General features: G+C 41.2%; 1 protein-coding gene across 1 annotated transcript in view; it reads left to right on the top strand.

Annotated features, from left to right (window-relative positions):
- The first annotated feature begins 7,924 nt into the window (after positions 1-7,924).
- Positions 7,925-25,335, top strand: part of BARX2 (BARX homeobox 2) — a 50,871-nt gene continuing 33,460 nt past the window's right edge. Inside the window, exon 1 of the mRNA XM_039496622.1 lies at positions 7,925-8,299. Coding sequence (XP_039352556.1) covers positions 8,113-8,299 — 187 coding nt within the window. The 5' untranslated portion in view covers positions 7,925-8,112. The remainder of the gene's footprint in view (positions 8,300-25,335) is intronic.

Genomic DNA, 25,335 nt, shown 5'->3' with positions numbered 1-25,335 from the left:
GAAATCCAGGGTGAATGAAGGAGTGCACTAGTGGGCAGTGTTCTTTTTGTGCAAAAGTCCCTGACACACCAAGTCCCTTTGAGATCCAAAGACTTTTGCTTAATATTCACATCACACAGATGGGGTGGAACTCTAACCAGAGGTCTGCTCAGGAATAAATTTAAAGCCTCACTTGAAGCTCAACTAGCCCCAGCCCGAGCCCAAGAGTGTCACATCATTTTCAGACCTGACCCAAACCCAACACTCCTCCCCAGATCTGTGTCAACACCACTGCCGCTGCCTCATCCTTGGGACTCAGCGTGGTGGGGGCTTCCTGAACCCTGAACCTCATGCCCATGATCTGTCTCTGGCCGCCGCCTGCTTGGGGGGGTTGGGACGGTAGTGGCTGCATGCCCAGCTCCTGCCAGCTGCCGCCACCTTGCCGCGGAGGGTGCTATGGAGTGAGAGACGCTGCGACTTGTTGGCACGCTCATCCTGCAGCACACACAGATCAGCCAAGTGGGAGCTGGGCACACAGCCACCATCTCACTGACCCCATTGGCAGTAGGAGGCGATCAGAGCCTACCCGATCAGAGCCTGAGAGTGTTGGTGGTTGCTGGACCCAACCCAACCTGACACTTGTAGTAGGGTCCCATCGGGCTCAGATCGGGCTGCAAGGCCCTAGCCCGAACTCCTGCACAAAACATGAGCGAACGGCCTCTGACAGGAGGTTCTCTGCCGGGTTGAGAGGATGGAATCCTCACCACCCAGACTATGGAGCCTCCCAGGAGCTCCCTGAGGCTCTTAGTCCTCTGCGCTCTGCCTCCACGAGGGTGTGTTGCTCAGTGGATCCACATGTTGTGGAGAAACTGGCCATGCTCCTGACCCTTCCTAAGCCCACTGGCTCCTGGCCCTTTCCACCCCCCTGCTTGGTGGCACCGAGAAAGTCACCACAGAGCAGGGTTCTATACTATTGCGGGGCCCTCCCTCAATGGGATGGCAGTGGAATCACAGTCATCATCTTTGAGATCTACGATCACCCTGTTTCTAGGCTAGAGGATCTGGCCCATGATACTGTAGGACACTGCAATGAGGGATGCAGTAGAAAGGGCTGGGCACACTTGCTACTGCTTGTGCTCACCTGCTTTGCTACCTCCAGTAAGGCTGAATTCATCTTCCACAGATTAGCACAGTCCCTGGACTAAACTGGCTGCAGAAAGTTATTGTTCAAAATCCAGCTGGTTTATCGGCTTTTTGACTCCAGCGCTGTGCAGAAGGCCTCTGAACTCCCTCAAGCATATTACGCTCTCTGAGTCTCTCGAAATCTAGCCACAGCCAGAGTGAGAGTCTCTGGGCCAAGTTTCCAGCTAGCCTGATTTCAGATGCACCATCCTTCTACACCTCCTCCCACTCCCCGTTCCAAACAAACTTTCCACTGTTTCCAATGGAAGCTCATTTGGATGACTACCCAGGGCAGAATGCAATGGCTCAGTGTTTGTGCTGCCCCAACTCCCATTGGCTTCCCTAGGATTTGGATTCACATGGTATACAGGAATGGGCCTGAAGGCTGCAGCATAGAAGTATATCATTAGACGGGCTTGAGATAATGACAGCTACTTAAAGGGAGTGGTTAGATAAACCGAGGCTTAAGTTATTTTCTTCACTTTCATTGCGGTGAGATTGGAGCTGGGGAGGTCTCTGGGGTTCTGTTTCCTGGCCTGCCACTGACTTTGGCCAAGTCACTTAACCTTTCTGTGATTCAGGTAGACAATCATAGACTATCAGGGTTGGATGGGACCTCAGGCGGTCATCTAGTCCAACCCCCTGCTCAAAGCAAGACCAATCTCCAGACAGATTTTTGCCCCAGATCCCTAAATGGCCCCTCAAGGATTAAACTCACAGCCCTGGGTTTAGCAGGCCAATGCTCAAACCACTGAGCTATCCCTCCCCCAATCTAGAACTTGTGATAATAATACTTACTTACTTGACAATTGTGAAGAAAGCTTAATTACGTGCTGTTCCCAAAGGCCATTAATATCCTTCAGTTTAATCACTAATATAATTACAAAGTACATCTCTACCCCTTTATAACGCCACCCGATATAATACAAATTTGGATATAACGCGGTAAAGCAGCACTCCGGGGGTGCAGGACTGTGCACTGCTGCAGATCAAATAAAGTTCGATATAACGCGGTTTCATCTATAATGCGGTAAGATTTTTTTGGCTCCCGAGGACAGCGTTATATCGAGGTAGAGGTATATTCATTATTATTATTGTATATTAGCGCTCATGACAGATTTCTTTATAGATGTGTCGCTGGCTTCTACTTTGTGATATGATGGGAAGAAAACCTCCAGAATGAGAGCCTGATTCTAATCTCACACTCATTTAATTCCACTCTGCATTTCCGGTGGTGTAACATCAGAATCAAATCTATTTTTATAACAGGCCAATTTTGGGCCAACTGTAATGTGATCAATTCTGCACTGTTTAGTTCCTTTCCAGGTAGCACAGAGCCCATTCCTGTAGGAACACAGACACACTAACTTAACAGCTTCCCTTGTTTTAGAGCCTGCTCCCATTGAAATCAAAGGGAGTTTTGCCTTTGGCTTTGGCAGTGGCCAGATTGGACTCCTCGGAGTGGAAGTGCTCTCCTGAACTGCATTATTTTGTACTCCACAAGCTCAGTGGTGGGTGTGCCCTGCCATTATATAGGGCACCAAAGAACACACCAAACCGGATAGAATAAATCCGTACCAGTTGTGGGGCAGGATCACTGGCAGAATTGGAGATGTTTAGAGAGATGTTTATGGGGTGGTGCAGATTTTCCGATGGGTGTTGTATAGATACCATGTGCACCTGAGTATATGCCAAGAAATGTAGGCCTCCTTTTGGCAGGTAAGCATTTGTAGTTTTTTTTTTCTTGCAACTGCTATGAGCCCAGTATCAGGATGCATAAACCAGGGCTGGGGAAGCTGGGATGTACAGGAAGAAAAGTGTACCAGCCTGGACATCCAAACATAGAAATAGGACTTGACATGCAGAATAGCCACAACTGGCACTTTGCACCAGTCTTAGGACAGCGAGAAAAGCAGAAATTGTGAAGAATGGCATGTAAGGCAAATCCTCCTTCTGATCTCTCTGGACACAGTGTGAGGTGGAGTGAGTGAAGCCAACAGATGTGCTAAATCCACAGCATTCATAGCCAGGTGCTAATGCAGCAATTTCCAGTGGTTTGCCTGCCCAGCCGTCTGCCCCACCAATCATACACTGACTTCACCTTCTTCCTCCTTCTCCTTTTCTCTCTACCCTTCATCCAGGTTTTAATGAAAATACTGAAAATAGAGCATCCCTGAAACGATAATCCTGCAAACTGATGTCTGTCACTTCCCCCTACAAAGGAGTTGAACTGGAAATAGAGGGAAAGAAATCCAGAGACTTAAAAACTAGCAGCACGGGGTCTTCTGAAAGGTGCCCTTGGAATAGCAAAGAGTGCAGGGCAAGAAGTGATGTGTTTTAAGGCTCAGGGGTAGTCAATGGGCGGACCGGGGGCTAAATCCGGACTGCCAGCTGCTTTTGAATGGACCTCAAAATCTTTTTATTTACTTATCGTTATTTTTTAAATTATTATTTTCTCTGGAATCTGGACCTTGACGAGATCTTGCCCAAGAAATTTGGACTTTGCCAAAAATAATTGACTCCCCCTGGCTCAGGTGCTTTTGAGGTGAACCAGACAGGTGGCAAAATGGTATTTGCCTTTCAGATTGTTCTCTGTGTGTGTGGACTTTGTGCTGGTGAAGGGAGCTGCTTTGATGGGTCCTTTGGGACTCAATTCCCCTCACTAGCCATGGCGGGGGCAGGGAGAAAGCAACCTTTCCCCCGTGCTGCTACACCAGCGTTAGCAAATAGGGGAAGTCCTAGAGTAGACAGGATGCAGCATCTAACCATTCTCAGAGCTCCTGTGCACTGTCTACAGTGAATATTTCCAGCCGTGCTGGAGTTACTCAGTGTTCTCAGGGCCCGCACCGCCTGCAGTCATTCACAGCTGTGCAAAGCCAGTGCAGTCTGACTAGGTGGCATTTGTAAAATCCACCTGTAAAATGGGGCTAAGACTTCTGACCTACTGTGCCAACTGCTCTGAGATCTACCTGGTATTATTGTTTGACGCCTGCTCTGCACAGGTGTAAATGAAGGCGCAGGGCAACAGTGAGTCAGGCCATCAGTGTTGTCCAAAAAGTCCTACGACTGGATTGAGGTCAGACAATGAGCCGGCACCAGAGCTGGAGACAGAACCCACAACTCCTGCAGCCCGAAGCACAAGGCCACTCTCCATTGAAAGCCTCTTTCCGGGGCTGAGTGACTGTTATTTGCACAATTTGCTTGTGTTCCCCTGTCTTCATCATGCAAGACCCTAAACTGACGAATGTGCTTAAATTCTTGCCAATTTCTTCCCTGATTCTGTCCTTGCACATACAAAATTTCCACTGGAGACAACAGGCTGCAGGATCAAGTCCCTGGATTTTTATACACACACACACTCTCCCCCCTGAGGAAAAGGGCACATGCAGAAGTCCCAACCAGTTACTGTTATATATCTCAGGCTGAACTGCCCTTTGTAAAGTACAGGTATCCACTCTCCCACCCCCAATTACAGCCAATTCTCCCCCTCTCTCACACACACACCATGGCATGCATTTCACCTTCCTTCTCCTCCCCATCCATCCCCACTCATCCCATTTCTTGGGAGTGAAGCAATCATAGGGGAGAAGGAGTTACCAGACAGGCAGCCCTGCTTCGGCAGACGCTTGGTGGCTCCAACAGCTGTGCGGGGTTTGAGTCTCTTTGGCAGATGTTTGGTTTTCCAGCCACTTCATTAATGTTGGAAACAAAACCCCTGATTATTCCTGACCAAAGCACTCCTTTTATGATTGACAGCCAGCGTGTGTTTCATTCCACATAACCCATCTTATTGCTCTAGCCTTTTTTTCTTTTTCTTTTTTTTTAAATTCTCATTATTAACAAAGTTCCTTTGGACACTTCAGAGAACTGATCCCATCTGCCAATACAGCTCTCCCTGGGATCTAGCCGGGGAGTTTGCAGCTCCTGGAGTGGCTGATGAGAACCTGGTAAAGACTGAAGTGTCAGCTGCAGATCTACCAGGAACCAGACTTTCAGATGCAGGAGTGAAATAAACCAGACAGTAAAGGACCCAAGTCCTTGAATCAGCTGGGTGTAAAGAGGAACAGCTCCACTGAAATAGATTTCTGCTTTGCAGCTTGTCAATTTCATGAAAGGCTGTTTCACTCCCAGCATCTGTCCTGCACCCTAAAATTAGCAGATGTCATAGATTTATCTGCTGGGTCTTGTCAGCTTCCGTTAAAGCTATTTCGCTCCAGCAACTGCACTCTGAAATGCCAGGGGAAATTGCCCGTCTCCAGCTACTAGTCACAAACAAAGAACGCGCAGCAAACGCAAGGCAGTATAATGACCCTATCTCCTTTCATATATTGTGGGTTTTTTCCCGTTTTAGGATTCAAACCCTGACTTCTTTAGGACTTTATTTATTTACTTATGATCAGCAAACGTTCGCTACTTATTATGACACTTTGAGTTATCGTTAGATATTTTATTTCCTTGAAATAATCATTATTCGTGTTATCTGTTGCATTGGAAGTGTAGTTATTAAAATCTGTTTGTTTTCGAATAAAAAACTGGATATTACTATTATTACTATAAAATAATCAAACCCCTCGAGATATTTTTGGGGTGGTTTAGCAATTTAAACAACGGTTCTTCAATATAAAAATAATTAAGAGCATTCGGACACATTTTTATTTGAACTCATCCCTTATCATTTTAATTAAATTCCTGTTTACTGTAATCACCTTTAATTTCTCAGCTGCAAAAAGAATAAACAAAGTATATTCCAAGTATAGTAAATAAAATACTATTTATTTTAAATATCGATGCGTTCCTAATTACTTTTAATGAACAAGATTATTGGTCTTCTCTCTCTGATTTATAAAAATTGCTGTTTGGGGTTTTTTAAAACAAGTATCTGTAAATTTAAAAAATTGCTCTATATTTGAAGAAAACATCAAAATTAGATCGTCTGTTTCCCTGAGCTTACTATTCCAATTTTTGACAGTGTTTAGAAAGGATATCCATATTATTTTTATGGTTCTCAAAATAGACCGTAAAACCAAACAATATTTGCAATAGAAAAAGAAATATTGATGAAACGGAAGACAGTTTTAACAGGATTCCAATATATGTTTTATAACTGGAACCACAGCAAACAAACAAACAAAAAAGTTACCCAAACAAACTCCATGCTAAAGACTCTGAATAAAATGTTTTTTCTCTTTCAAAACACAATACTTTCCATACAAACAAACACGAAATCTATAATTTCTGAACTTTCTAAAAATTAAAATATATGGTTTGTTACCTTATAGGTCAACGTTACTTTGAAAATAAAAAAGTGAGCAATACGGGTTTTGTAGACTATATTAATGTATTTATTACATCTAATAATAAATCTATACTTAGAAAAATTTAGTATATAGCTACTTTCTTAATTAATTTAACAATTGTCATATAGTCGATTCACGCAATTTAGTTAATGAGGGACAGACCAGAATCAACAAACAATTGATGTCAAAAGTAATTCAAATAATTGTGCTGAAAAAATCCTGTCCAAAACGAGGCGTGGCATAATTTCTAAAAGCACTACAAATCCCTATCTCAAAAACGATTCTCCCTTCAAATCGGGAAGAATTGACACAGTGTGAACATAAACCAGAGAAATAAAAATCAGAGCTAAGTCATCAGGAAAGGTTTGGCTTCTGCAAAGCGCAGGAAAATTGCACGAAAGCCCAGAGGCATTTGAAGTTAAACAACAAAGAAAAAATAATAATCTTTAGAATTAAACGAATTGACACATGATTGCTTAAAAGGAGACGAGAAAATGAGGAGCAGCATTTAAGAACAATTATGGAACATTAACTAATAATAATTTCTGCAAAACACTTGCAAGCAATGAAAATGACACTATTTGCCAAGAATCTCTTTCCATTTTTAATCTGTCTGAGCGAGGTGTTCAGTACTACTCGGTAGGGGGAAAAACTGCATTTCCAAAGATCGCAAGGTTATCCAATAAACAGCTGCGAGAAAATGGCCAGGCAGAAACTCATCTGAAAACAACCCAATAGCGACTAATGCTGCATTAGTGAAAAAAGTGTTTACAATACAGTACACCTATAGTTCTCTCTGTGTAATAGTCCAAGTCCTTAGCCGCAAACACAGCAAATCCCTTAATTGTTTAGTCATTATAAAAGCTCTATTAACTTCTGAACACTTAATTAGCTCCTATTTTTCTCCCTTTACACGAACTGTCGGTAAAGAAATGCTCATTTGTGGGTTGGTGTGTGGACAAGTACATACCCACCAACGAGTATTTCTTACGGACAGTTCGTGCAAAGGGAGGAAAATAGGTAATTAATTGTTCTGAAGCTAAGAAAGCTTCTCTCTTTCTCTCTGCAACACATTTCGGAGCGCTGGTGTATATTTGCTCGCTCTGTACAATTGTTCCAAAGTGCTTAATAACTTCCTGATGGGCCACATTGCTACTTGAATTTTCAAGCCTTAAACTAATTGCAGGGGGTGGGGGGAGAGAGAGAGAGAGAGAGAGAGAGAAAAAAGTCACCCTGGAAGCTTTCCAGCGTTAGAAGGCAAAGCCGAATTAAAAACACACCCCGGTCGCTTAAAATAGAGCGCGCGCGCCCGTGCGCCCGGGATCCTGCCAGCCGCGAGCGCAGGGAATGAGCGCAGGAGAAGCCGGAGGCTGCGCTGATTGACAGCCGAAGTGTCCTAAAAAGGGCTCGGCGAGATGCTTATCGGGAGGTTTATATAGCAGCCGAGCGAGCGCACGCTGGAGAGCGCTCATTCACCCAGGCAAGCCGCAGAGCCCACGCCTGGCCTGGGGTGCGGGGGCCACCCTTTGGCAGCCCCGCTCCGCTCCCTGGGACCCTCCCCACGCCCCTTGGAAAGGGAGAGTTCCTTTCTCCGGCCTCCCAAAGCCCGGGCCGCTCTTCGGGGAAGGGGGCTGAGCCAGCGGCGGCTTCCACCATGCACTGCCATGGCGAGCTGAGGCTCGCGTCCCCCGGGCAGCTCAAGGCAGCCAGGAGGCGCTACAAGACTTTCATGATCGATGAGATCCTATCCAAGGAGACCTGCGATTACTTTGAGAAACTTTCCCTTTACTCTGTCTGCCCTTCCCTCATCGTCAGACCCAAACCTCTGCACTCCTGTACTGGTAAGAGCTTGAATTTTCTCATCTTCCCCCCATCCAGTCCCCTTCTGCATCTGCCTCCCACGAAGGCTGGATCTGGGTGTGCGTGTGTGTGTGTCTGACCCTGGCACCAAGCTCCCTGAGATTTTGCAGCACCCAGCCACGGCAAGGGACGGGATTTTTGTCTCTGAAAGAACCCTGGGCGCTAGGGTTTCGCCTGGGAGTGGAACAAACAAGTGTGCGGTGGGGAGCTGGGAGTGCACAGAAAAGATTTGCAAGCAAAGCCCCTTTTTGTGTGTGGTGGTGGTGAGAGGCAATAAAGTAGCTCGATTTCCCGGTGCAGACTCTGCAGGCGCGACGTCATATTTGTAGCGGCGATCTAAGGGAAACCCTTTCCCCTAAACGCTCTCCTCTCTGGCCCAAACATTCACAAACTCCTCAGCCAGTCGATGCATCTTTCCTCCACACTCTGTATTTTTCTGTGGTTTGCTAAATATCCAGTGACACCCTATTTACCTCCCTCTGCAACAGACCCATCTTCAGCTCTCTCTAGAACATCCACAAATAAATAGTTGGGGAGGAAAATATCCAGAACATATATACCCCCTACTAGATGGATTAATGCCCTGATCAAGACTCAGAGAGGTCACTTCTAAAATTGTCAGTGACATCAGTGGGAACACAAATAAATAATAATAAAATACTGTAATAATGAGAATAGCCCTAGTAATAATAGTTCCACAAACACAGGGCTAGATCCTACATACAGATTTGCACCAGTAGACGGCTGAGGAACCCACTCACTTCAACTGATGGATGCCTTTAGTGGAAGTGATTTGCACAATCAGAGCCATATGCGTTTTTGCAAACAAATTAGTCTTATGCAGTTTGTTAGGCATGCACCCAAAATAAATGTCACTCTTCTGATACATTACAGGCAGAAAAGTTTTCTCCTGGCTAAGACACTATGAACTTTACAAGACTGCTAAGCAGTTAGAGGGCTCCGCAGACTTTTATTCTCCCCAAAACTCTGTGTCCTCCCCACACACTTTTAGTAGAAACATTTATAACTTTGGAGAACCTAATGATAAAACTGATAATTAAAATATATAAATTCAAGTTATTTAAAAAAATGTTTCTAAAGGACCAGTTCCTGGTAATGCTGATGCTAAAAATTCATGGAATGTTCTGACCCTGAAAATACAAGCAGTCTCTGCTGAAATCATTGAGGAGTGCTGCCTACCCCACTGTTTGGCCCCCTGATTCCTCTGCGAGTAGATGAAGAGCAACCTCACTGATCTTAATGAAATTATACCGGTGTAAAACTTGATTTAAGTGACATCAGTCTGACCCATAGATTTTTTTTTTTAAATAGGGACTTATTTAGTTCATGCAAGATCTACAGCTCCTCCTGCCTCAATACCCCAATTTGCAAATATTACTAATTAAATAGAAAGAGGCTGGAGGCCAATACTGTAGCAAACCCCAATTTTACCTGCTTTTGGAGAGAGGGTGGTTATAATGCAGTTCTTATTCATAATAAATTTCCTCATGTTGATTCCTACTTGGTTTTTAACCAACCACTGACATACTTCTGGTGGAAGGGATAGTTACTAATCAAGATCCCACTGGCAAGGGATTTTTTGCAATTAACCCTCTGCTACAGTTTAGCCAGTGAAACTCTGTCCATAGCGAAAGTGGAATGAAAGTCCCCAATGGCTCCAATGCACAGCAGAGTGCAGGCTGCAAATCCTTCCGGAGGGCCGATCCTGCTCACGTTGGAGTCAATGGCAAAACACCCGTTAACTCCAGTCATGCAGGAATTGGAACAGACTAACCTTCCACTCCAGAGTAAAGATTTTTCTCTTTTCACTGTAGGAAAATTCTATTTTACATAGAGGGGAAGTACCACAAAAGAAAGCAGGCTACCAAAAATCCCCCAAGACTTTCAGAGGAGCAATAACCCAAACATCCAGTAATTTACAGGGCTGTAAAAATAGCTCAGCATTATAAAACAATATTTAGCTGCTTATCTGGGGTAAGCGCTTCTGATTTAGTTTTGATGAGTGAATAAACTGTCATTAGCTATTTCATTATCATCAAGCCTGTGGGAAGGTTGAGTGTATTTTTATGGGTGATTCCATGCCAGCTATGGAAAACGTTCGTTTTGCAAGGCTGAGATAATAATTCATAGTCAAATGAACTAACTCAGCAGTCGTGGATGATGCTATCATGACACATATGTTCTAATTATTTAAACCCTGTTACTTTCTGTGTTCACTGAATTTCCCCTAGGGATTCTGCTAATAGCCCCAAATCCATCTGACCTATGACTGGGTTGATTGAAGATTCTGGTTTCTACTGGAATATGCTTCATAAAGTTGCATTGGTTGAGAGGCACTGGGAGGGATTTGCTGGTGGGATCAAAACCATAAAAGAAGTGGCTACAATAGTCCACACTTTCAAACTGTAAGCCACTGGTGGATTTATAGCTACAGTTAAAAATTTAGGCCATGTGAATCCTTTTATTATAAGAGAGGAAATTCTGTCATTGGCCAAGAAATGGAGTTAAACTCATAAATATAAATAAAGATGAAGATAAAAAAAACCACATAAAGCAAATCAAATAATCACCTACTGTCCAGACCAAACATTTCAAAAGCAAAGGTAGCACGGTAGCATTTACCCTACTGCTTGACTGTCTCTTTACATTTTGATGCATTTATTCTCCAAGCTGGCTAAGGGAGATAGGCCTTTAACATTTGTTTGAGGTCCTCTCTTGGGTTGATGATATAAAATGTCTTATGTCTAAGCAGCGCAGGTATCCAATATTGCCCCTTTCTGATTGGAAGAGAGATCTTAGAAGCACTGGAAACCAAAGCGAAAACATTTTTCTTTTGCCTACAGTCAAGAGTTAAATATTTAACATGTGCAGTGGAATCAGCACAGAATGAACTCACCCTGCAGAGTGTGCCAGAGAAGCAGAATGAAAGTTCTGAATCGTTTCAACGTATCCAAAAGGGGCAGATTGAAGTTCTGGTTGAGGGGGATGTTCACACCTCTGAACCTAAGCCCGTTGAAGTCAATGGAAAGACTCCTGGTGGGCTTGGATCATACCCAGAGTAAAATTGGGACGGGGAGGAGGGAATAACTTCACTATAAGAGAGACCCATTATGGTATACTTAAATTTACTGTAGAATTGTAAACGCCTGACATTTGTTGACAAAAAGCAACGAGAAGGCCCTGCAAGTATATAACTTAGCACAAAATAGTTAGCCAGGTTCAACTATATGTGGTGGTTAAGATCCACCAAAAATTGTATATTCTTAATAAAGAGGAATATTTTTCAGATGGTTGTTAATAGTTCTCTGATGCTAGCTTCTTGGACTCTGATATCTTGGACAGTAACAATACCCTGTTCATTCATTTAATAGCCTTGCATATTATGTAGCAACTAACTAACTAACTAACCTGACTTATTAATTGATGTAGTTCTATTGTTGAAAGTTTTCTATTTTGGGGGTTTTGTTATTGTATGATTTGAAGGTCAGAGAAGCCTTCAGACATTATTTCCAACCGAGTAGGAATCTATTATCAAAATGCCTAATATTTAAAAATGTAAGTAAACAAAAATATGCTTGAATGAGTCTGTATTAATTCTATCCTGTTTATTGGCTTTTTTTTTTTAAATCATTAAACCTGACACCCGGTTAGGTCTTGGCGTGATGTATACTGTAAGTGTTTAATCAAAGATGTTTCAGTTTTTAGGGCCAAACTGTAACTGCATCGTCTTTTCCTGGAATTGGTCCCTTCAAAATAAGTTGGATCCTTTGAAAAATAAAAGCCAGGGCACTGGATACTTAAAAACAAAATGTTTTCCCTAGAGTCCCTGATGTCAAATAGTAATAAAACCAAATAGTATTTGTTCTATGCAGCCTCTAAACTAGAAACATTCACAGGGTTGTTGGATATAAAAGAACCCAAGAGCCTTGGGTCAGGGCTCCATTTCAGTTCATCAAAGCTGACATTCTTTGGGCATTCATCATGTTTGCCTATTCTATGTATTCCATCTCCCACATCTGTACTGTTGCTCATCAGAACTTGAGTCATATTTTCGAAATTCCCCGGTGACTTAGAAGCTTGGTCTACACACAGTTTTTGTATCAGGAGAACTATTTCAGTTAGGGGTATGTTTTTATTTTATATTTTTATTTGAAGTAGTTACACTGATACCACCCCTAGCGTGGATGCAGTTATATTGGTAACAAGGTGCCTTTCACTGGTATAGATTATTTGCCTTCCCATATGGGAATGCTATACTAGTTTAAGCACTTTTATAACCGCATCCACATTAGGGTGACCAGATGCCTCGATTTTATAGGGACAGTCCTGATATTTGGGGCTTTGTCTTATATAGGCTCCTATTACCCCCAACCCCCGTCTTGCTGTCTGGTCACCCTAATCCACATTGATGGGAATTGTACCATTTTAGCTATATCAGAATAGTTAAAGTGCTACAACTTTTGTGTATAGACAAGGCCCTAAATCCACTTCAGCCCCTTTAATAATGTTAATCCTCTTCTAGTTATCCTCCTTGATAGATATCAACAGGACAGCATACCTCCAAAGGTGACTTTCCAAGCTTCATTCTGCTCCCACTGAAATGATACTTTCCATTGATTTCAGTAGAGACATGACTCAGGTCTATATTTTTTTTTTTTGTACCTGAGACTTGAGAAATATGACTCTCTAATGTAAAACCTATTGGAGACTGGAATAGTTGTTTGACATCTTTCCCCAAAGGAGAGAGGAAGTGGCTCAGGTTAAAGCTTTTTGGGCTACTGTTTTTTTCTCTCTCTTTTTTTGCTATGTGGATTAAACTACAGGGCATCTATAAATGTTGGATCCTGTGGGAAGTTGTGGGCTTATGCAGCAAAGCATGAACTTTGATATTCCTGAACTTCTGTCAGGCTTGTCAACTTTTAGGAAAACACACAGAGAAAGTAGATTTCTTATGTCTTAAAACAGCTCAGTTTTAGACCAATGGCTGCAGAGCAATATGAAATTCCATGTGGCCTGGGTTGAAAAAGCCTAGGAATGGACAAGCTAACTCCACTTTGAATTTGATCTGGGACACTATTTAAAATCTGGGTGGAAACCATTTGTGTTGGGCTAGTGTTTAGCTAGACCTTTTCCTTTTAATTGAAGGGATACTGTTACGGAGTTCCTGGGGGAGAGCAGGGAACTGTGGGAAAGGAAAGGGGAATGGATACAGCATGTGTATCAAAGTGTGGAGAAAAACGAGACCCCCTTCCACCGAAAGCCTATTATCTGAAACATAACAGCTGTATTAATCCAGTTAAATAAAACAAATGTAAAGTTGTGGGTAATACCTTCTACCAGACTAATTTACACCTGAGTACACCAAAGCTCCTGTCAGTCATGCATCTTCAACTGGGATTGAATTGCCATCACAGGAGTCTAACACAACTGTATCTGTCCAGAACTAAAAACCAGAGAGAGAGAGAGGCCCAAATCATCAGTTTTGTTAATATAGCCCCAAAGCAGCAGCAGACGCAGACTTCATCAGATTCTATCAAGTTCAACATCTATAAAAGATTCTGCGAATAGGTACTGATATTGCTGTCACTTTCATCTACATATTTGTACAGTGATGCGAACAAGAAAACAAGTCTCTCTTTAAAAAAAAAACATTTTATCTGTCCGTTTCAGTTACAAAGACAAATAAAATCCTATTGATTGATGTCAAACAGTAAAGACAAAATTCAAAAAGAAAAAAGTAACCCTGGAAAAAATATGAATAATTATTTCTCAAGTATAAATATCCAGATCACTCTGGATCCTTTATTAAGATATTCCTAAAAATAGTTCCTAAATATTCCTGATAATAGTAAGGTACTTGAAGAAATATTTTACAACGTAGGGAGACTGTACGATACATCTGTGTTAATATGCAGTGAAATACATCAGCATATCCTAACATTGTACTAGACTTTGCCATAAGATTCTCCTCTGAACCATCCATGCACACATTGTTTTGCCTTTCAGTCATGACCTAACAAAAGTTTGAGCTTTGTCAGAATCTCAAAAAGACAAACTTCTTCCTGTCTAGCATAAATCAAAGCTTGGCAGGAAAAAGTACTGATGCAATTACAGTATTATGCCAAAGAAAAGCCAGATCCTCAGCTAATGTAAATCGGCATATCTCTGTCGACTTCAGTGGAGTTGTGTCAATCTATAATGACTGAGGATCATTCCCTAACAAAAATGTTAAAGAGCTTGGCGTGCTTCAGGATGCCTAGACTTTGTCCTGTATGTTCTGTATATCTGCAGCAGGAAAAATAATTTATAAAGTGGCAAATGCTAAAATATGACACACGAAAGAAAATAATGAGTTGGCTAATGATAACAATAATTAAATATTTAGAGAAGGGTCTGAGCCAATGTCTTGGACCTGAATACACTAAGCCTTTGACAGTATCTGAGATTCAAAGCTGGATTGGGGGTCTGAATATTGCAAATGGCCCTTCTCTTTCTACTGAAACAGAACAGAAAATCCCAGATCTGAAAAACTCCAAATGTTGGGGTGTCTGAAATTTGAATACAAACCTGAATTTTGCAGCTTTAGCCCATTGCTAATAATAATGAATAAAATAACTAACAAAAGGGAAAACTGCATGGAATAAAACAGTGCCAAACACATCAGGGGACGAGGAAATAGGACCAGAACATGGGAAGCAATCAAAGTTCAGTCTGGTTGTGGTTATATCTGATTCAGCATTACAAAGGAGCCCTGTACTATATCACTTTTGTGCCACTGTGTGAAAAATAAGCACAGATATAAGTAAGCCAAGATTTTTCACTTGGACAACACCTTTGCTTAAAAACTTGACCGAGTACTGCCTGAGCTCGCCCAAGGTTATTTTCAGTGCATTACCTAAGAGTCATATACCAGTAGGGTGACCAGATGTCCTGATATTAGGGCATTTGTCTTATATATGCAGCTATACCTCTACCCCCCCCCCCCCCCCCGAAAAAAATGTGTTCTGCATGTTTCACACTTGCTATCTGGTCACCCTGTGTACCAGAGATCTTTAAACAGAACATCCCACTGGAGTCAATGGAGCACTTTGTTTGAAAATTGATGGTGTGATATGGCACATAGTATTTTATTAATTATTATGGGTGGTGGTGGTGTTTTGTGGGTGTCTGTAAAATGCACGCATCACAGAATGAACATTTCAAAAGTTTTGAGTTCAGGAAGGACACGGCCATGGGCCATGGTGGGGGTTAATTTAGGGGGCTTGGATAGCAGAGAAGGGTTCCGGACTCTGTGATGACTTTCAAATGCCTTTGTGTCTTTTGTCTTCATTGAAAAATGTATAAGTGAGGTATGGTTTATGTTATTGCATGCAATATACAGTAAAAATATGAGGTGTGGAATGGGCCCTTGACAATTAGCAGCTGGACACTGCAGAGAGATTACTACATGTACATGTTTATTAACCAGTGCTGATGCGTGTCGAGAGCGGGGCCACACTCTGCTCATGGTTACTACTGTGCAGCCTCCTAGATTTCTATACATTTGGATACATTCATTTGGTTCTACTCAGAGGGGCTGCATGGGTGTAACTGACAGCAGAATCTGTCCCACAAAGGGACTGGACCCTGATTTCCTTGCACATCCCCAATTGTTCCCTGATTTCCATGAGAGTTTGGGGTGCACTCAGGTCGGGCCATGGGTCTTCAGAGTGTATAAAAAACAACCTTCCCATCAAAGGGAAAACATGAAGAGTCCCTCCAGCTGGGTTGTGGAGACTGGTAGCATATACAAGTGTAGGGAAGTACTGGTTTCACTAAGGGCTGTCGATCCTTACTTGTTTTAACCTGAATTAGCTATAAAACAGGACGTAGGGCCTGATTCTGCTAACATGTACACCAGAGGAAAGCAGGTGTAAATCGATGGACTACACTACAATACAGTGGTGTAAGGGAGAGCAGGATTAGGTCCCATGGAAATGACCTCAACCAATATCCACCCATACCGTTTCCAGGCCTGATAGGAATGTTTTCATAGAACCGTGTGCTTCATCGTTCACACATATTGTCTGAGTGTGAAGAATGTGCTTCAGAGCAGGCTTAAGTATCACACATTATCCTGAGGTCTTGTAAGTGTTTGCATCCAGGAAAACATGGGAGGTGGATTCCTGTTGTGTATTTCTTCCCCAGGATGGCTTTTATTCTGAGTGTGGTTCAGTTCCTAGCAACTGAGCAGGATCTAGCTGAGAAGCTTTCTGTGGGTCGATGTGAAATTGACTCAAAAGTTTCATTTTAGTGGCATCTTTGAAAAATTCTAGCATTACGATCACACAGTAAATATTTAATAGTTTTCTTCTTCCTTTAATTTTACTGTCCATATTAATGTATTAACTGAATCCTTTCCACTATCCCTCATGGAAAGAATGTAGCTCTAAGGAACACTGGGTAATCAATAACATGCTATGGCAGGGAGGGCCATTTAAGTACTGGATAATGGATATTGAGTTTAATATGGTATAGACCAGGGGGCACACAAAAGGTTTGATTCTGCTCTCAGCTTCTCTTGTGTAAATCAGGAGCAACGCCAATAAAGTCAGTGAAGTTATACCAGTGTAAAGTGTAAGTTGTAGCAGCAGGAGGGCCAAGCTGTTTATTTTTTAAGAAATATAGTTGCTCCCTTGTGAAGATTCCCCTCTCCCTCCAACATGAGAGGGCAATTCAGAATCTTGCTAAGTTATCTACCCCAAATGATTTTCTTTTAGGACCATAACAACATTTATTCTATATGTACCTCCACATAGCTGTACGGTATATGTATATATATTGCAATAAGGGAATATTCTCTCAGTGAAGTCAATGGCAGTCAATGACACCAGGATCATGTCCATTATTAGAGATGGCTGGGAAATGATTTGTTTTTTCTCCTATGGAAAAATGTTGATTGGAAAAAAAAATGTTTTTGTCAACTTTTCTTTGAAATGTTATGGGTCTAAAAACCACAATCTGAAAACAAACAAAAAGGCTTATTTTGGGGTTTCAAGGTTTTTTTATGAAAGCCCATTTTGGGGGGACAAAAATGGACATTTTCCACAAAACTTTTGTTTAGTCGGAAAAGAAACATTTTTTCACACAAAAAGTTTTGATGGAAAAATTTCAAATGTTTTTATCTCTGAGGCTAGGAAAACACACTAACAATAACTCTCTCTCTCTGTGTGTATATATATTCTAGTTTGCAGACCCTTACCTCATTAGTATTCTTTACTCATGTAATTAGTTGACTGATTTTAATGGTACTGCTAACCCAAGTAAAAACTTGAACTATCATCTCCTACATTTGCTGGGTATTTCATGTTGTGTTACACTATTTACTGATTTATTTCAAAATAAGAGATAGCTTTCAATGTAAATCTAGTCCAAGTACAGTACTTCACTCCCACTGCTGTTTTGGAGGAGAAGCCCTGCATTTTAGGGATCCATATATTAATAAAACATTTATATTCCAGATTACCCATGGCAAAAACAATACGTTACTCAAGGCCATATCCTCAGATGATGCAAATCACTTGATTTCAGTGGATTCATCAAAAAAATCCTGATCAGCTTTAATCCTCACTATTAAAGCAGATGGGGGAACAAGATTCTATTTCTTTAGGCATACAGGAGCCTATTCCCTGTATACTACACATATATATAATAAAACCTCTTTTAAGTAAACACACAAGGATGGGTTGCTTAAGAGAGGTGTTCTGCAAGGCAAAGAAATGTACATATGTTTGTGGTTACTTAGGAGATCTTTTAAGACTAATAAGGTTGTTCCCTGGATAGGATTCACCATACTAACGTACATATATGGAAGAGCTTAAAATGTAGCCACAAAACTATATTGAAATATATTAAGAAGATTGTACGTCGGAGTTTGCCCTTATTCACAAGCAATAAAAAAATGTGAAAAATCTCATTGAAACCTAAAATAATAATAATAATAAGGAATAATCTAGGACATATTCTCCTGTTTTATTGCTGAGCATTTCCATTAATACTTTACAAACACACCTGTCTTTAGCCTTCCATTTGTTTTTGTTCAAAACTCCCATTTGACCTCAACACTTGCAATTTTTATTTTCTGAGGACTGAATGCTGGAATAGTTGGTATTTGAAATATTCTATAAAGCAGGAGGGTGATAGAAGGGGCTGTAGATAATTGCAGACTGATGTCCTTTTTAGTTGCTTTTCACTAGCAGATTTGTTTTAGATCACTTGATAACAGTGAAGCTTGCAGTGTTGGTGTAGCATATTAGAGAGATAAGGTAGGTGAAGTAATATCTTTTATTGGACCAACATCTGTTGGTGAGAGACACAAGTTTTGGAGTTCACACAGATCTGAAGAAGAGTAGTTTCAAACAGTTTGCCCGGTACTGAAGTTAGGCTTAGGGACCTGTAATTGCCGGGATCACCTCTGGAGCCTTTAAAAAAAAATGGTGTCACGTTAGCTATCCTCCAGTCATCTGGTACAGAACTGATTTAAATGCTAGGAGGTTTTTCGCCTTCCTCTGCAGCATGGGGCACGGGTCACTTGCTGGAGGTTTCTCTGCAGCTTGAGGTCTTCAAACCACAATTTGGGGACTTCAATAACTCAGACATAGGTTAGGGGTTTGTTACAGAAGTGGATGGGTAAGATTCTGTGGCCTGCTTTGTGCAGGAGGTCAGACTAGATGATCATAATGGTCCCTTCTGACCTTCAAGTCTATGAGTCTATGAGCTCTGTGCAAGCTCAAAAGCTTGCCTGACTCACCAAAAAGAAGTTGGTCCAGTAAAAGATATTGTCTCACCCACCTGCACTCTCGAATAGCGAATCTGGCCGTTGAGTAGTAGGAGACTGTGTTAGAACTGGAATAGTTGTTTTTGCTTTGTGGCAATACATTATAGAACAATAATAAATGATGGAAGAGGGTTTGGGGATGAGGGTGAAGAACAATTGATGGATTGTTTTATTTAGAATGACTTAGAGCTCAATTTCACTCCTACTGAAGTCAATTAAATAGGAGTTGGATCAGTGCCTCAGTGAGTCAATTTGAATCATGCTTTCATTCAGGGGCAGCTCCAGGCACCAGGGCACCAAGCGCGTGCCTGGGGCGGCAAGCCGTGGGGGGCGGCCTGCCGGTCGCTATGAGCATGCCGCCGAATCCATGTTACCAGAGGACCTCCCAAAGGCGCGCCGCTGAAAGCCACCTGACTGCCATGCTTGGGGCGGCAAAATACATAGACCCATTTTGGTGTTTGGATTAAACATCTCTTACAGTGCTTGGACCCCAAATGTTGCAGCATTTGGCTGTTGTTAAACAATGCTATAACAAGTAACATTATAACTATGTTTCTATCTATCAAAGCCTATATAGTTGAAAATCACACAAGAAGAAGCAAGTGAAGTTGACTAGAGAATAATTTAGAAAAGGCCCAACCCTGCACTTGCATGTGACTTTACTCATGTAAGGCCATTGAGTTAAAGGGACTACTCATGTGAGTAAAGTTATGTTTAAGCATTTGCAGATCAGGTTCCAGCATGATAAGGATTATATTTTGTTTCTGTTGTCTGAACTGAGTGAAGCACAAAGTACAAAAGGTACACAACATACATGATAAAAAATGAGGTAGGCTTGTAAATTCTTTCAGGTTTAATAATATAGGTTTAATTGGTTCTACCTTGAGATGGGGGAATAGACTAGATGACCTTCAAGGTTCCTTCAAACCCTACATTTCTACAGTTCTTTTAAGGAGTTATCAGCAACAAAGGTCAGGGCATTTGTTTTATAAATTATGACTTTTAATCCTGACGTTGTCTCTATTTCATGTTATGTGCCTTTAAGTAGGAGAGAGCATTCCTGATTTTTTTAAAAATCCAAAATATTGATCCTTTTTATATTCAGTCCTTCCCAAATTTTCTCCAAATACAATTATTTTCTGCAGAATTCAAAGGTATGTTCCCAAATGTGTCTATTTATAGCATTTGAATGCTGACAAGTCTAGTGTCTCCATGCTTGTGTTTGTTCTGAGGGACAGGCTGTGCTCAAGGGGTTGTGGTTCCTAGTGCTGTCTCTGTCGACCTGTCAAAAATTTTGGGCATTGTGGATCATGACTGTATAAGTGGGAACGAGTAGGGCTCATTCTTATCTATCTGAGTGGATTATATTTGTCCCCATAGACAGGAGGCCTTTTACTCTATGCCAAACATTGAAAGGAATTCTGCAGGGTTTGGTGTTGGGGCCTGTTTTATTGTCACACTTTGTAAACAGCTGTGTCAAAATGAAAGATGAAGGGCCTGATTCCCATTTTCACTAAGGTCGCTTTACATTGCTCTGGCTGTGTAAAAGGGTCTTAAAGTGGATGGAAATTCCAGACCAGTGCAAAGGAGCCTTAGTGTAAATGAGAGTCTGGTCCAGAACATTTCTAATGGTTGTATTCACCGTGTACCACTGCCCCTTAGGAGCAGGTATGAATGACAAGCATCAACTAGATTTTGATAATATTTTGCAAACATTCCCGGATATTCCCCTTCCCTTTCATAAAAAGGAACAAACCCAATGGCTAGAGGGACTAATTACGGCCTGATTTTCAGAAATACTGAGCCACTGACAACTCGTAGCAAATTTAATGTGAGCACAACACTTCTGAAGATCAGGCTGTCTAACTCTGTAGTCATTGAGCCTTTCACTCATTTAAAAATACAACTAAGGATATGAGTGGAAAATGCTGACGAAATGGATTGAGGTTCTTTTAGGACCAACTCAGGTCTTTTATTTTCTTTTTAAATGAGACTTTCCACTGAAATAAATGGGAAGCTACTTATAAATTGAGAGCCCAGTTATCACAATAGCCTTTAAGGGTACGTCTATACTACCCGCCAGATTGGCGGGTAGTGTTCGCTGTATCAGGGATCGATTTATCGCGTCTTGTCTGGACTCGATAAATTGATCTGCTAATCAACGCCCATACTCTACCTCGTCAGGAGGAGTAAGCGGAGTCGAGGGGGGCGCCGCGAGGACGGCCAGGTAAGTCGAACTAAGATACTTCGACTTCAGCTACGCGAATAGCGTAGCTGAAGTTGCGTATCTTAGTTCAATCCCTCTCCCCTCCCCCGCTAGTGTAGCCCAGGCCTTAGTTCTGCAGCATTCTTTAGCCAGGTAAATTGGCTGTATTATGGGTTTGGCTATTTAGGAAACTGCTTCATATATGATATCACATATCTTCTTCTTTTGCTCTAGCAAATTGTCGAGTTGTGATTTCATCTTTCCTTTTACACCTGCATTTTGTTTTCAGTGCAGTTCCAAAAGGGACAAGCGCACTTAAGTGGTCTCACAAGTGTTTTACAAAACACTCATTTCAATTTTATAAAAACATGCATAACAGTGCAAAAAAGACACACCCCTGTCTCCTTTTTTCAAGAAGAATGGAAGAGTTAATGCAGTGATAAGTGCTTTTCACGTTATACATTCCAACTTAAAAAATATTTTGCATTTTAATTCTCTATACGTACACTAAGTCACTACACTGAAAGCCATCTATAGCATATGATAGCCATGTGGTAAAGTGACTATGACTTTGTACCTCATGTAAGAAGACCTAGGTTCCAGTTCTGTAATAGATCTCTGTGTGTTCTTTGGCTCAGTTTTTCCCTCTGTAATGTGGCCATGGTTATACTTATCCTTGGTTTGTAAAATGCTTTGAGATCTGCTGATTAAAAGTAGCAACAGAGAGTCCTGTGGCACCTTTAAGATTAACAGATGTATTGGAGCATAAGCTTTCGTGAGTGAATACCCACTTTGTCATGCGTCTGATGAAGTGGGTATTCACCCACGAAAGCTTATGCTCCAATACATCTGTTAGTCTTAAAGGTGCCACAGGACTCTCTGTTGCTTTTTACAGATCCAGACTAACATGGCTACCCCTGTTAAACAATGTGAAGTGCTTTGAGAGCTACTGATGAAAAGTACTATAAGAAATAGGCATGATTATTTAGTTATTCTTAACCCATCACAGATCATTCACCTCTAACAACTGGTACCAAAATTGGAAACGCATGTCCATCTTATGATCATCTGAGGCCATATCTACATTCGGGGACTATACCAGCATAGCTACAGTACCTACATGGAGGGAAGGTTTTTTCCCCCCACATCAGTGAAGTAACACCATCTCCCCATGTGATGATGGTAGCTAGGCTGATGGAAGCATTCTTCCATCGACCTAGCTGCATCTACACTGGGGGTTGGGCCAGCGTAGCTACATTGCTCAGGATGCCCTGAGTGAGGCAGCTATGTAGACGTAAATCTTAAGTGCAGACCAGGCCTTAATTTGTGTGTCTAGAGAGGTACTACTCCAGTTAGAGTATTTTGTGCTTTGAGATTAGATTAAAAAGTGCATAATAACCGCTCTGTCTCCTTACTTAATCTATTTTTGCTCTACACAAGCATTCTCCATCCAAGCTTCTTGCACCTTACAACAATAAGTCAATCAAAGACTTAGCACAGATGTTTGAAGGGCCAATTTAACTCTTTGGATGCTGTAGACTGTGCACCCAAATTCTTCTTGACTCAACCCTCCCCCGCATTACTCACTGAAGTCAATGGGAGTTTTGGGTGGGTAAGGAGAGAAGGAATTGTGCCAAATATATGTATACAGAAAGATCCTGCTAAGCCGGCAGCTTGGAACATGCCGCTCTTGTGAATGGAGATAAGCGAACTTCAGAGTTTTGAGAACTATATAAGAGAGAGCTGAAGGTTTGGAGCTCTGAACTCTTTCCTCAGTTCTGCCACTGACTCAGTGTGATCTTCAGCAAATTACTTCCTTCACCATGCCTCAGTTTCCCCATCAGTATAATGAGACCAGCACTCACTCACCTTTATAAAGGATTTTGAAGTGAAGTGCTAGAGAAATACAAAGTGTTATTACTGTCTTGGTTTGCAATGTTAGTTCATGTTAATGCCACCATTTTTCTTCACAAAGGTGATTCAACTACACTAACTAATTTAATAACCAGAGAGGTGCCTGTGCCGTGTAGAAGGGATAGACCAGCCCTCTCTAGGGTGACCAGATGTCCCGATTTTATAGGGACAGTCCCAATTTTTGGGTCTTTTTCTTATATAGGCTCCTATTACCCCCACCCCTGTCCCGATTTTTCACTTTTGCTGTCTGGTCACCCTAGCCCTCTCCAAAAGTTATGCTGATACGCGTGGGAGCCCACCGACAGTATGTACACTGTATTTATTCTTTCCCTGAGTTTCTCATTCCTCTCCTCCGGTCCTTTTTTTCCTCTTAACCTTTAATTTGCTTTTCACTCTGTCCACTCTCTGCTACATAGTACAAGATATCATTTTGCTGCATTCTCTCTCTGATCCTTTTTTTTTTTCACGGTCTCTCTCCTAAGTGGAACGTTAACCTGATGACATTCGAGTTCAATTCAAACTTTCGAACCCGTGACGTCGAGTGGATTTGGAATTAGGCAAAACCAGTTTGCCCATCCCTCATTGTAAAAGGGTTAATCCTCTAAACTATTGAGAGAGAAGGGCAGGGAATTATGAAAGGAGCCCCTGTTTTATAAGCGTTTATATTACCAGTGGTTGGATACTAGTAATAAGTAGGTTGCTCCTATGATTAACGACCGCTTTTCAACATGTTGATGATGGGTGATATGGTTAATTGTTGCAGAAGCCATTTAAGGGTACAGGCTTCTTATCACAACTGTGCAGGAAATTAAATGTTAATATCACACAGAGTTATTTGTTTCCTGTGTAAATAATTTAATTAAAGGTAATCTTCTAAAGAGGAGGACATAATTGATCATGTGCCCTGTTTTCCTTCCTTGCATTGTCTTAGGACCTGCAAGAATTTATTTTTTAATGCAGGCTTGTTTTTATATTAGAAATTCAGCTTGTGTGCACCCCAGAAATCTATATGGACCACTGAAGAACTAGTTAAGATTATGACATCATAAATGCAATTTGATTTAGAAGAGAAATCATTTGTGGTCAGGCTCTTTAAAGCTTTTTGCTTGTTTTATTTTATTTTTTTGCTAACACCATTTTAGGGAAGAGCTGGAACCAAAATCACTAATATGTGATTTGTAACATTAGTAATTTCAGGGCAAGACTCTTATTTTGGATTAGGAGTGTTTTATTTTGATTTAATTTAAATTGATCTTTTGCTGACTTGAGAAATAGGACACTCAATCTGAAATAAGTGTATACACCCATAAATTTGCACTGAAATAACTGAGGGTGTGAATTAAAACTGATTTAGTTAGTTCAATTCCAATTTGGGTGTAGACAAGCTTTGAGAGACGTGGGAAGCAAGACTGCTTTTTAAGAGCTCCCAGAACACTTTTGAATCTTTGGGTAAAATCCTGCCTCATTGCATCAATGGCAAACCTTCCAGGATTTCACCCTGTCTATATTCAGTGTTGCGCCAACTTAACTAAAGATATATTTTAAAACTAGGGCTGTCGATTAATCGCAGTTAACTCACGCGCCTAATGCAAAAAAATTAATTGTGATTAAAAAAATTAATCAATATTAATTGCAGTTTTAATTGCACTGTTAAGCAATAGAATACCAATTTACATTTATTAAATAATTTTGGATTTTTTCTACATTTTCAAATATATTGAGTTCAATTATAACACCAAGTATACAGTGCTCACTTTATATTATTAATTTTGATTACAAATATTTGCATGCTAAAAATGATAAACAAACGAAATAGTATTTTTTCAATTCACCTCATACCAGTATTGTAGTGCAATGTCTTTATCGTGAAAGTGCAATTTATAAATGTAGATTTTTTTTTGTTACATCACTGCACTCAAAAACAAAACAATGTAAAAATGTAGAGCCTACAAGTCAGCTCAGTCTTCTTGTTCAGCCAATCATGAAGACAATTGTGAAGACAAACAAGTTTGATTACATTTACGGGACATAATGCTGCCTGCTTCTTATTTACAATGTTA

This window comes from Mauremys reevesii, linkage group 12 (assembly GCF_016161935.1).
Source record: "Mauremys reevesii isolate NIE-2019 linkage group 12, ASM1616193v1, whole genome shotgun sequence".
Taxonomy (NCBI): domain Eukaryota; kingdom Metazoa; phylum Chordata; order Testudines; family Geoemydidae; genus Mauremys; species Mauremys reevesii.
This window is presented reverse-complemented; position numbering and strand designations above follow the sequence as displayed.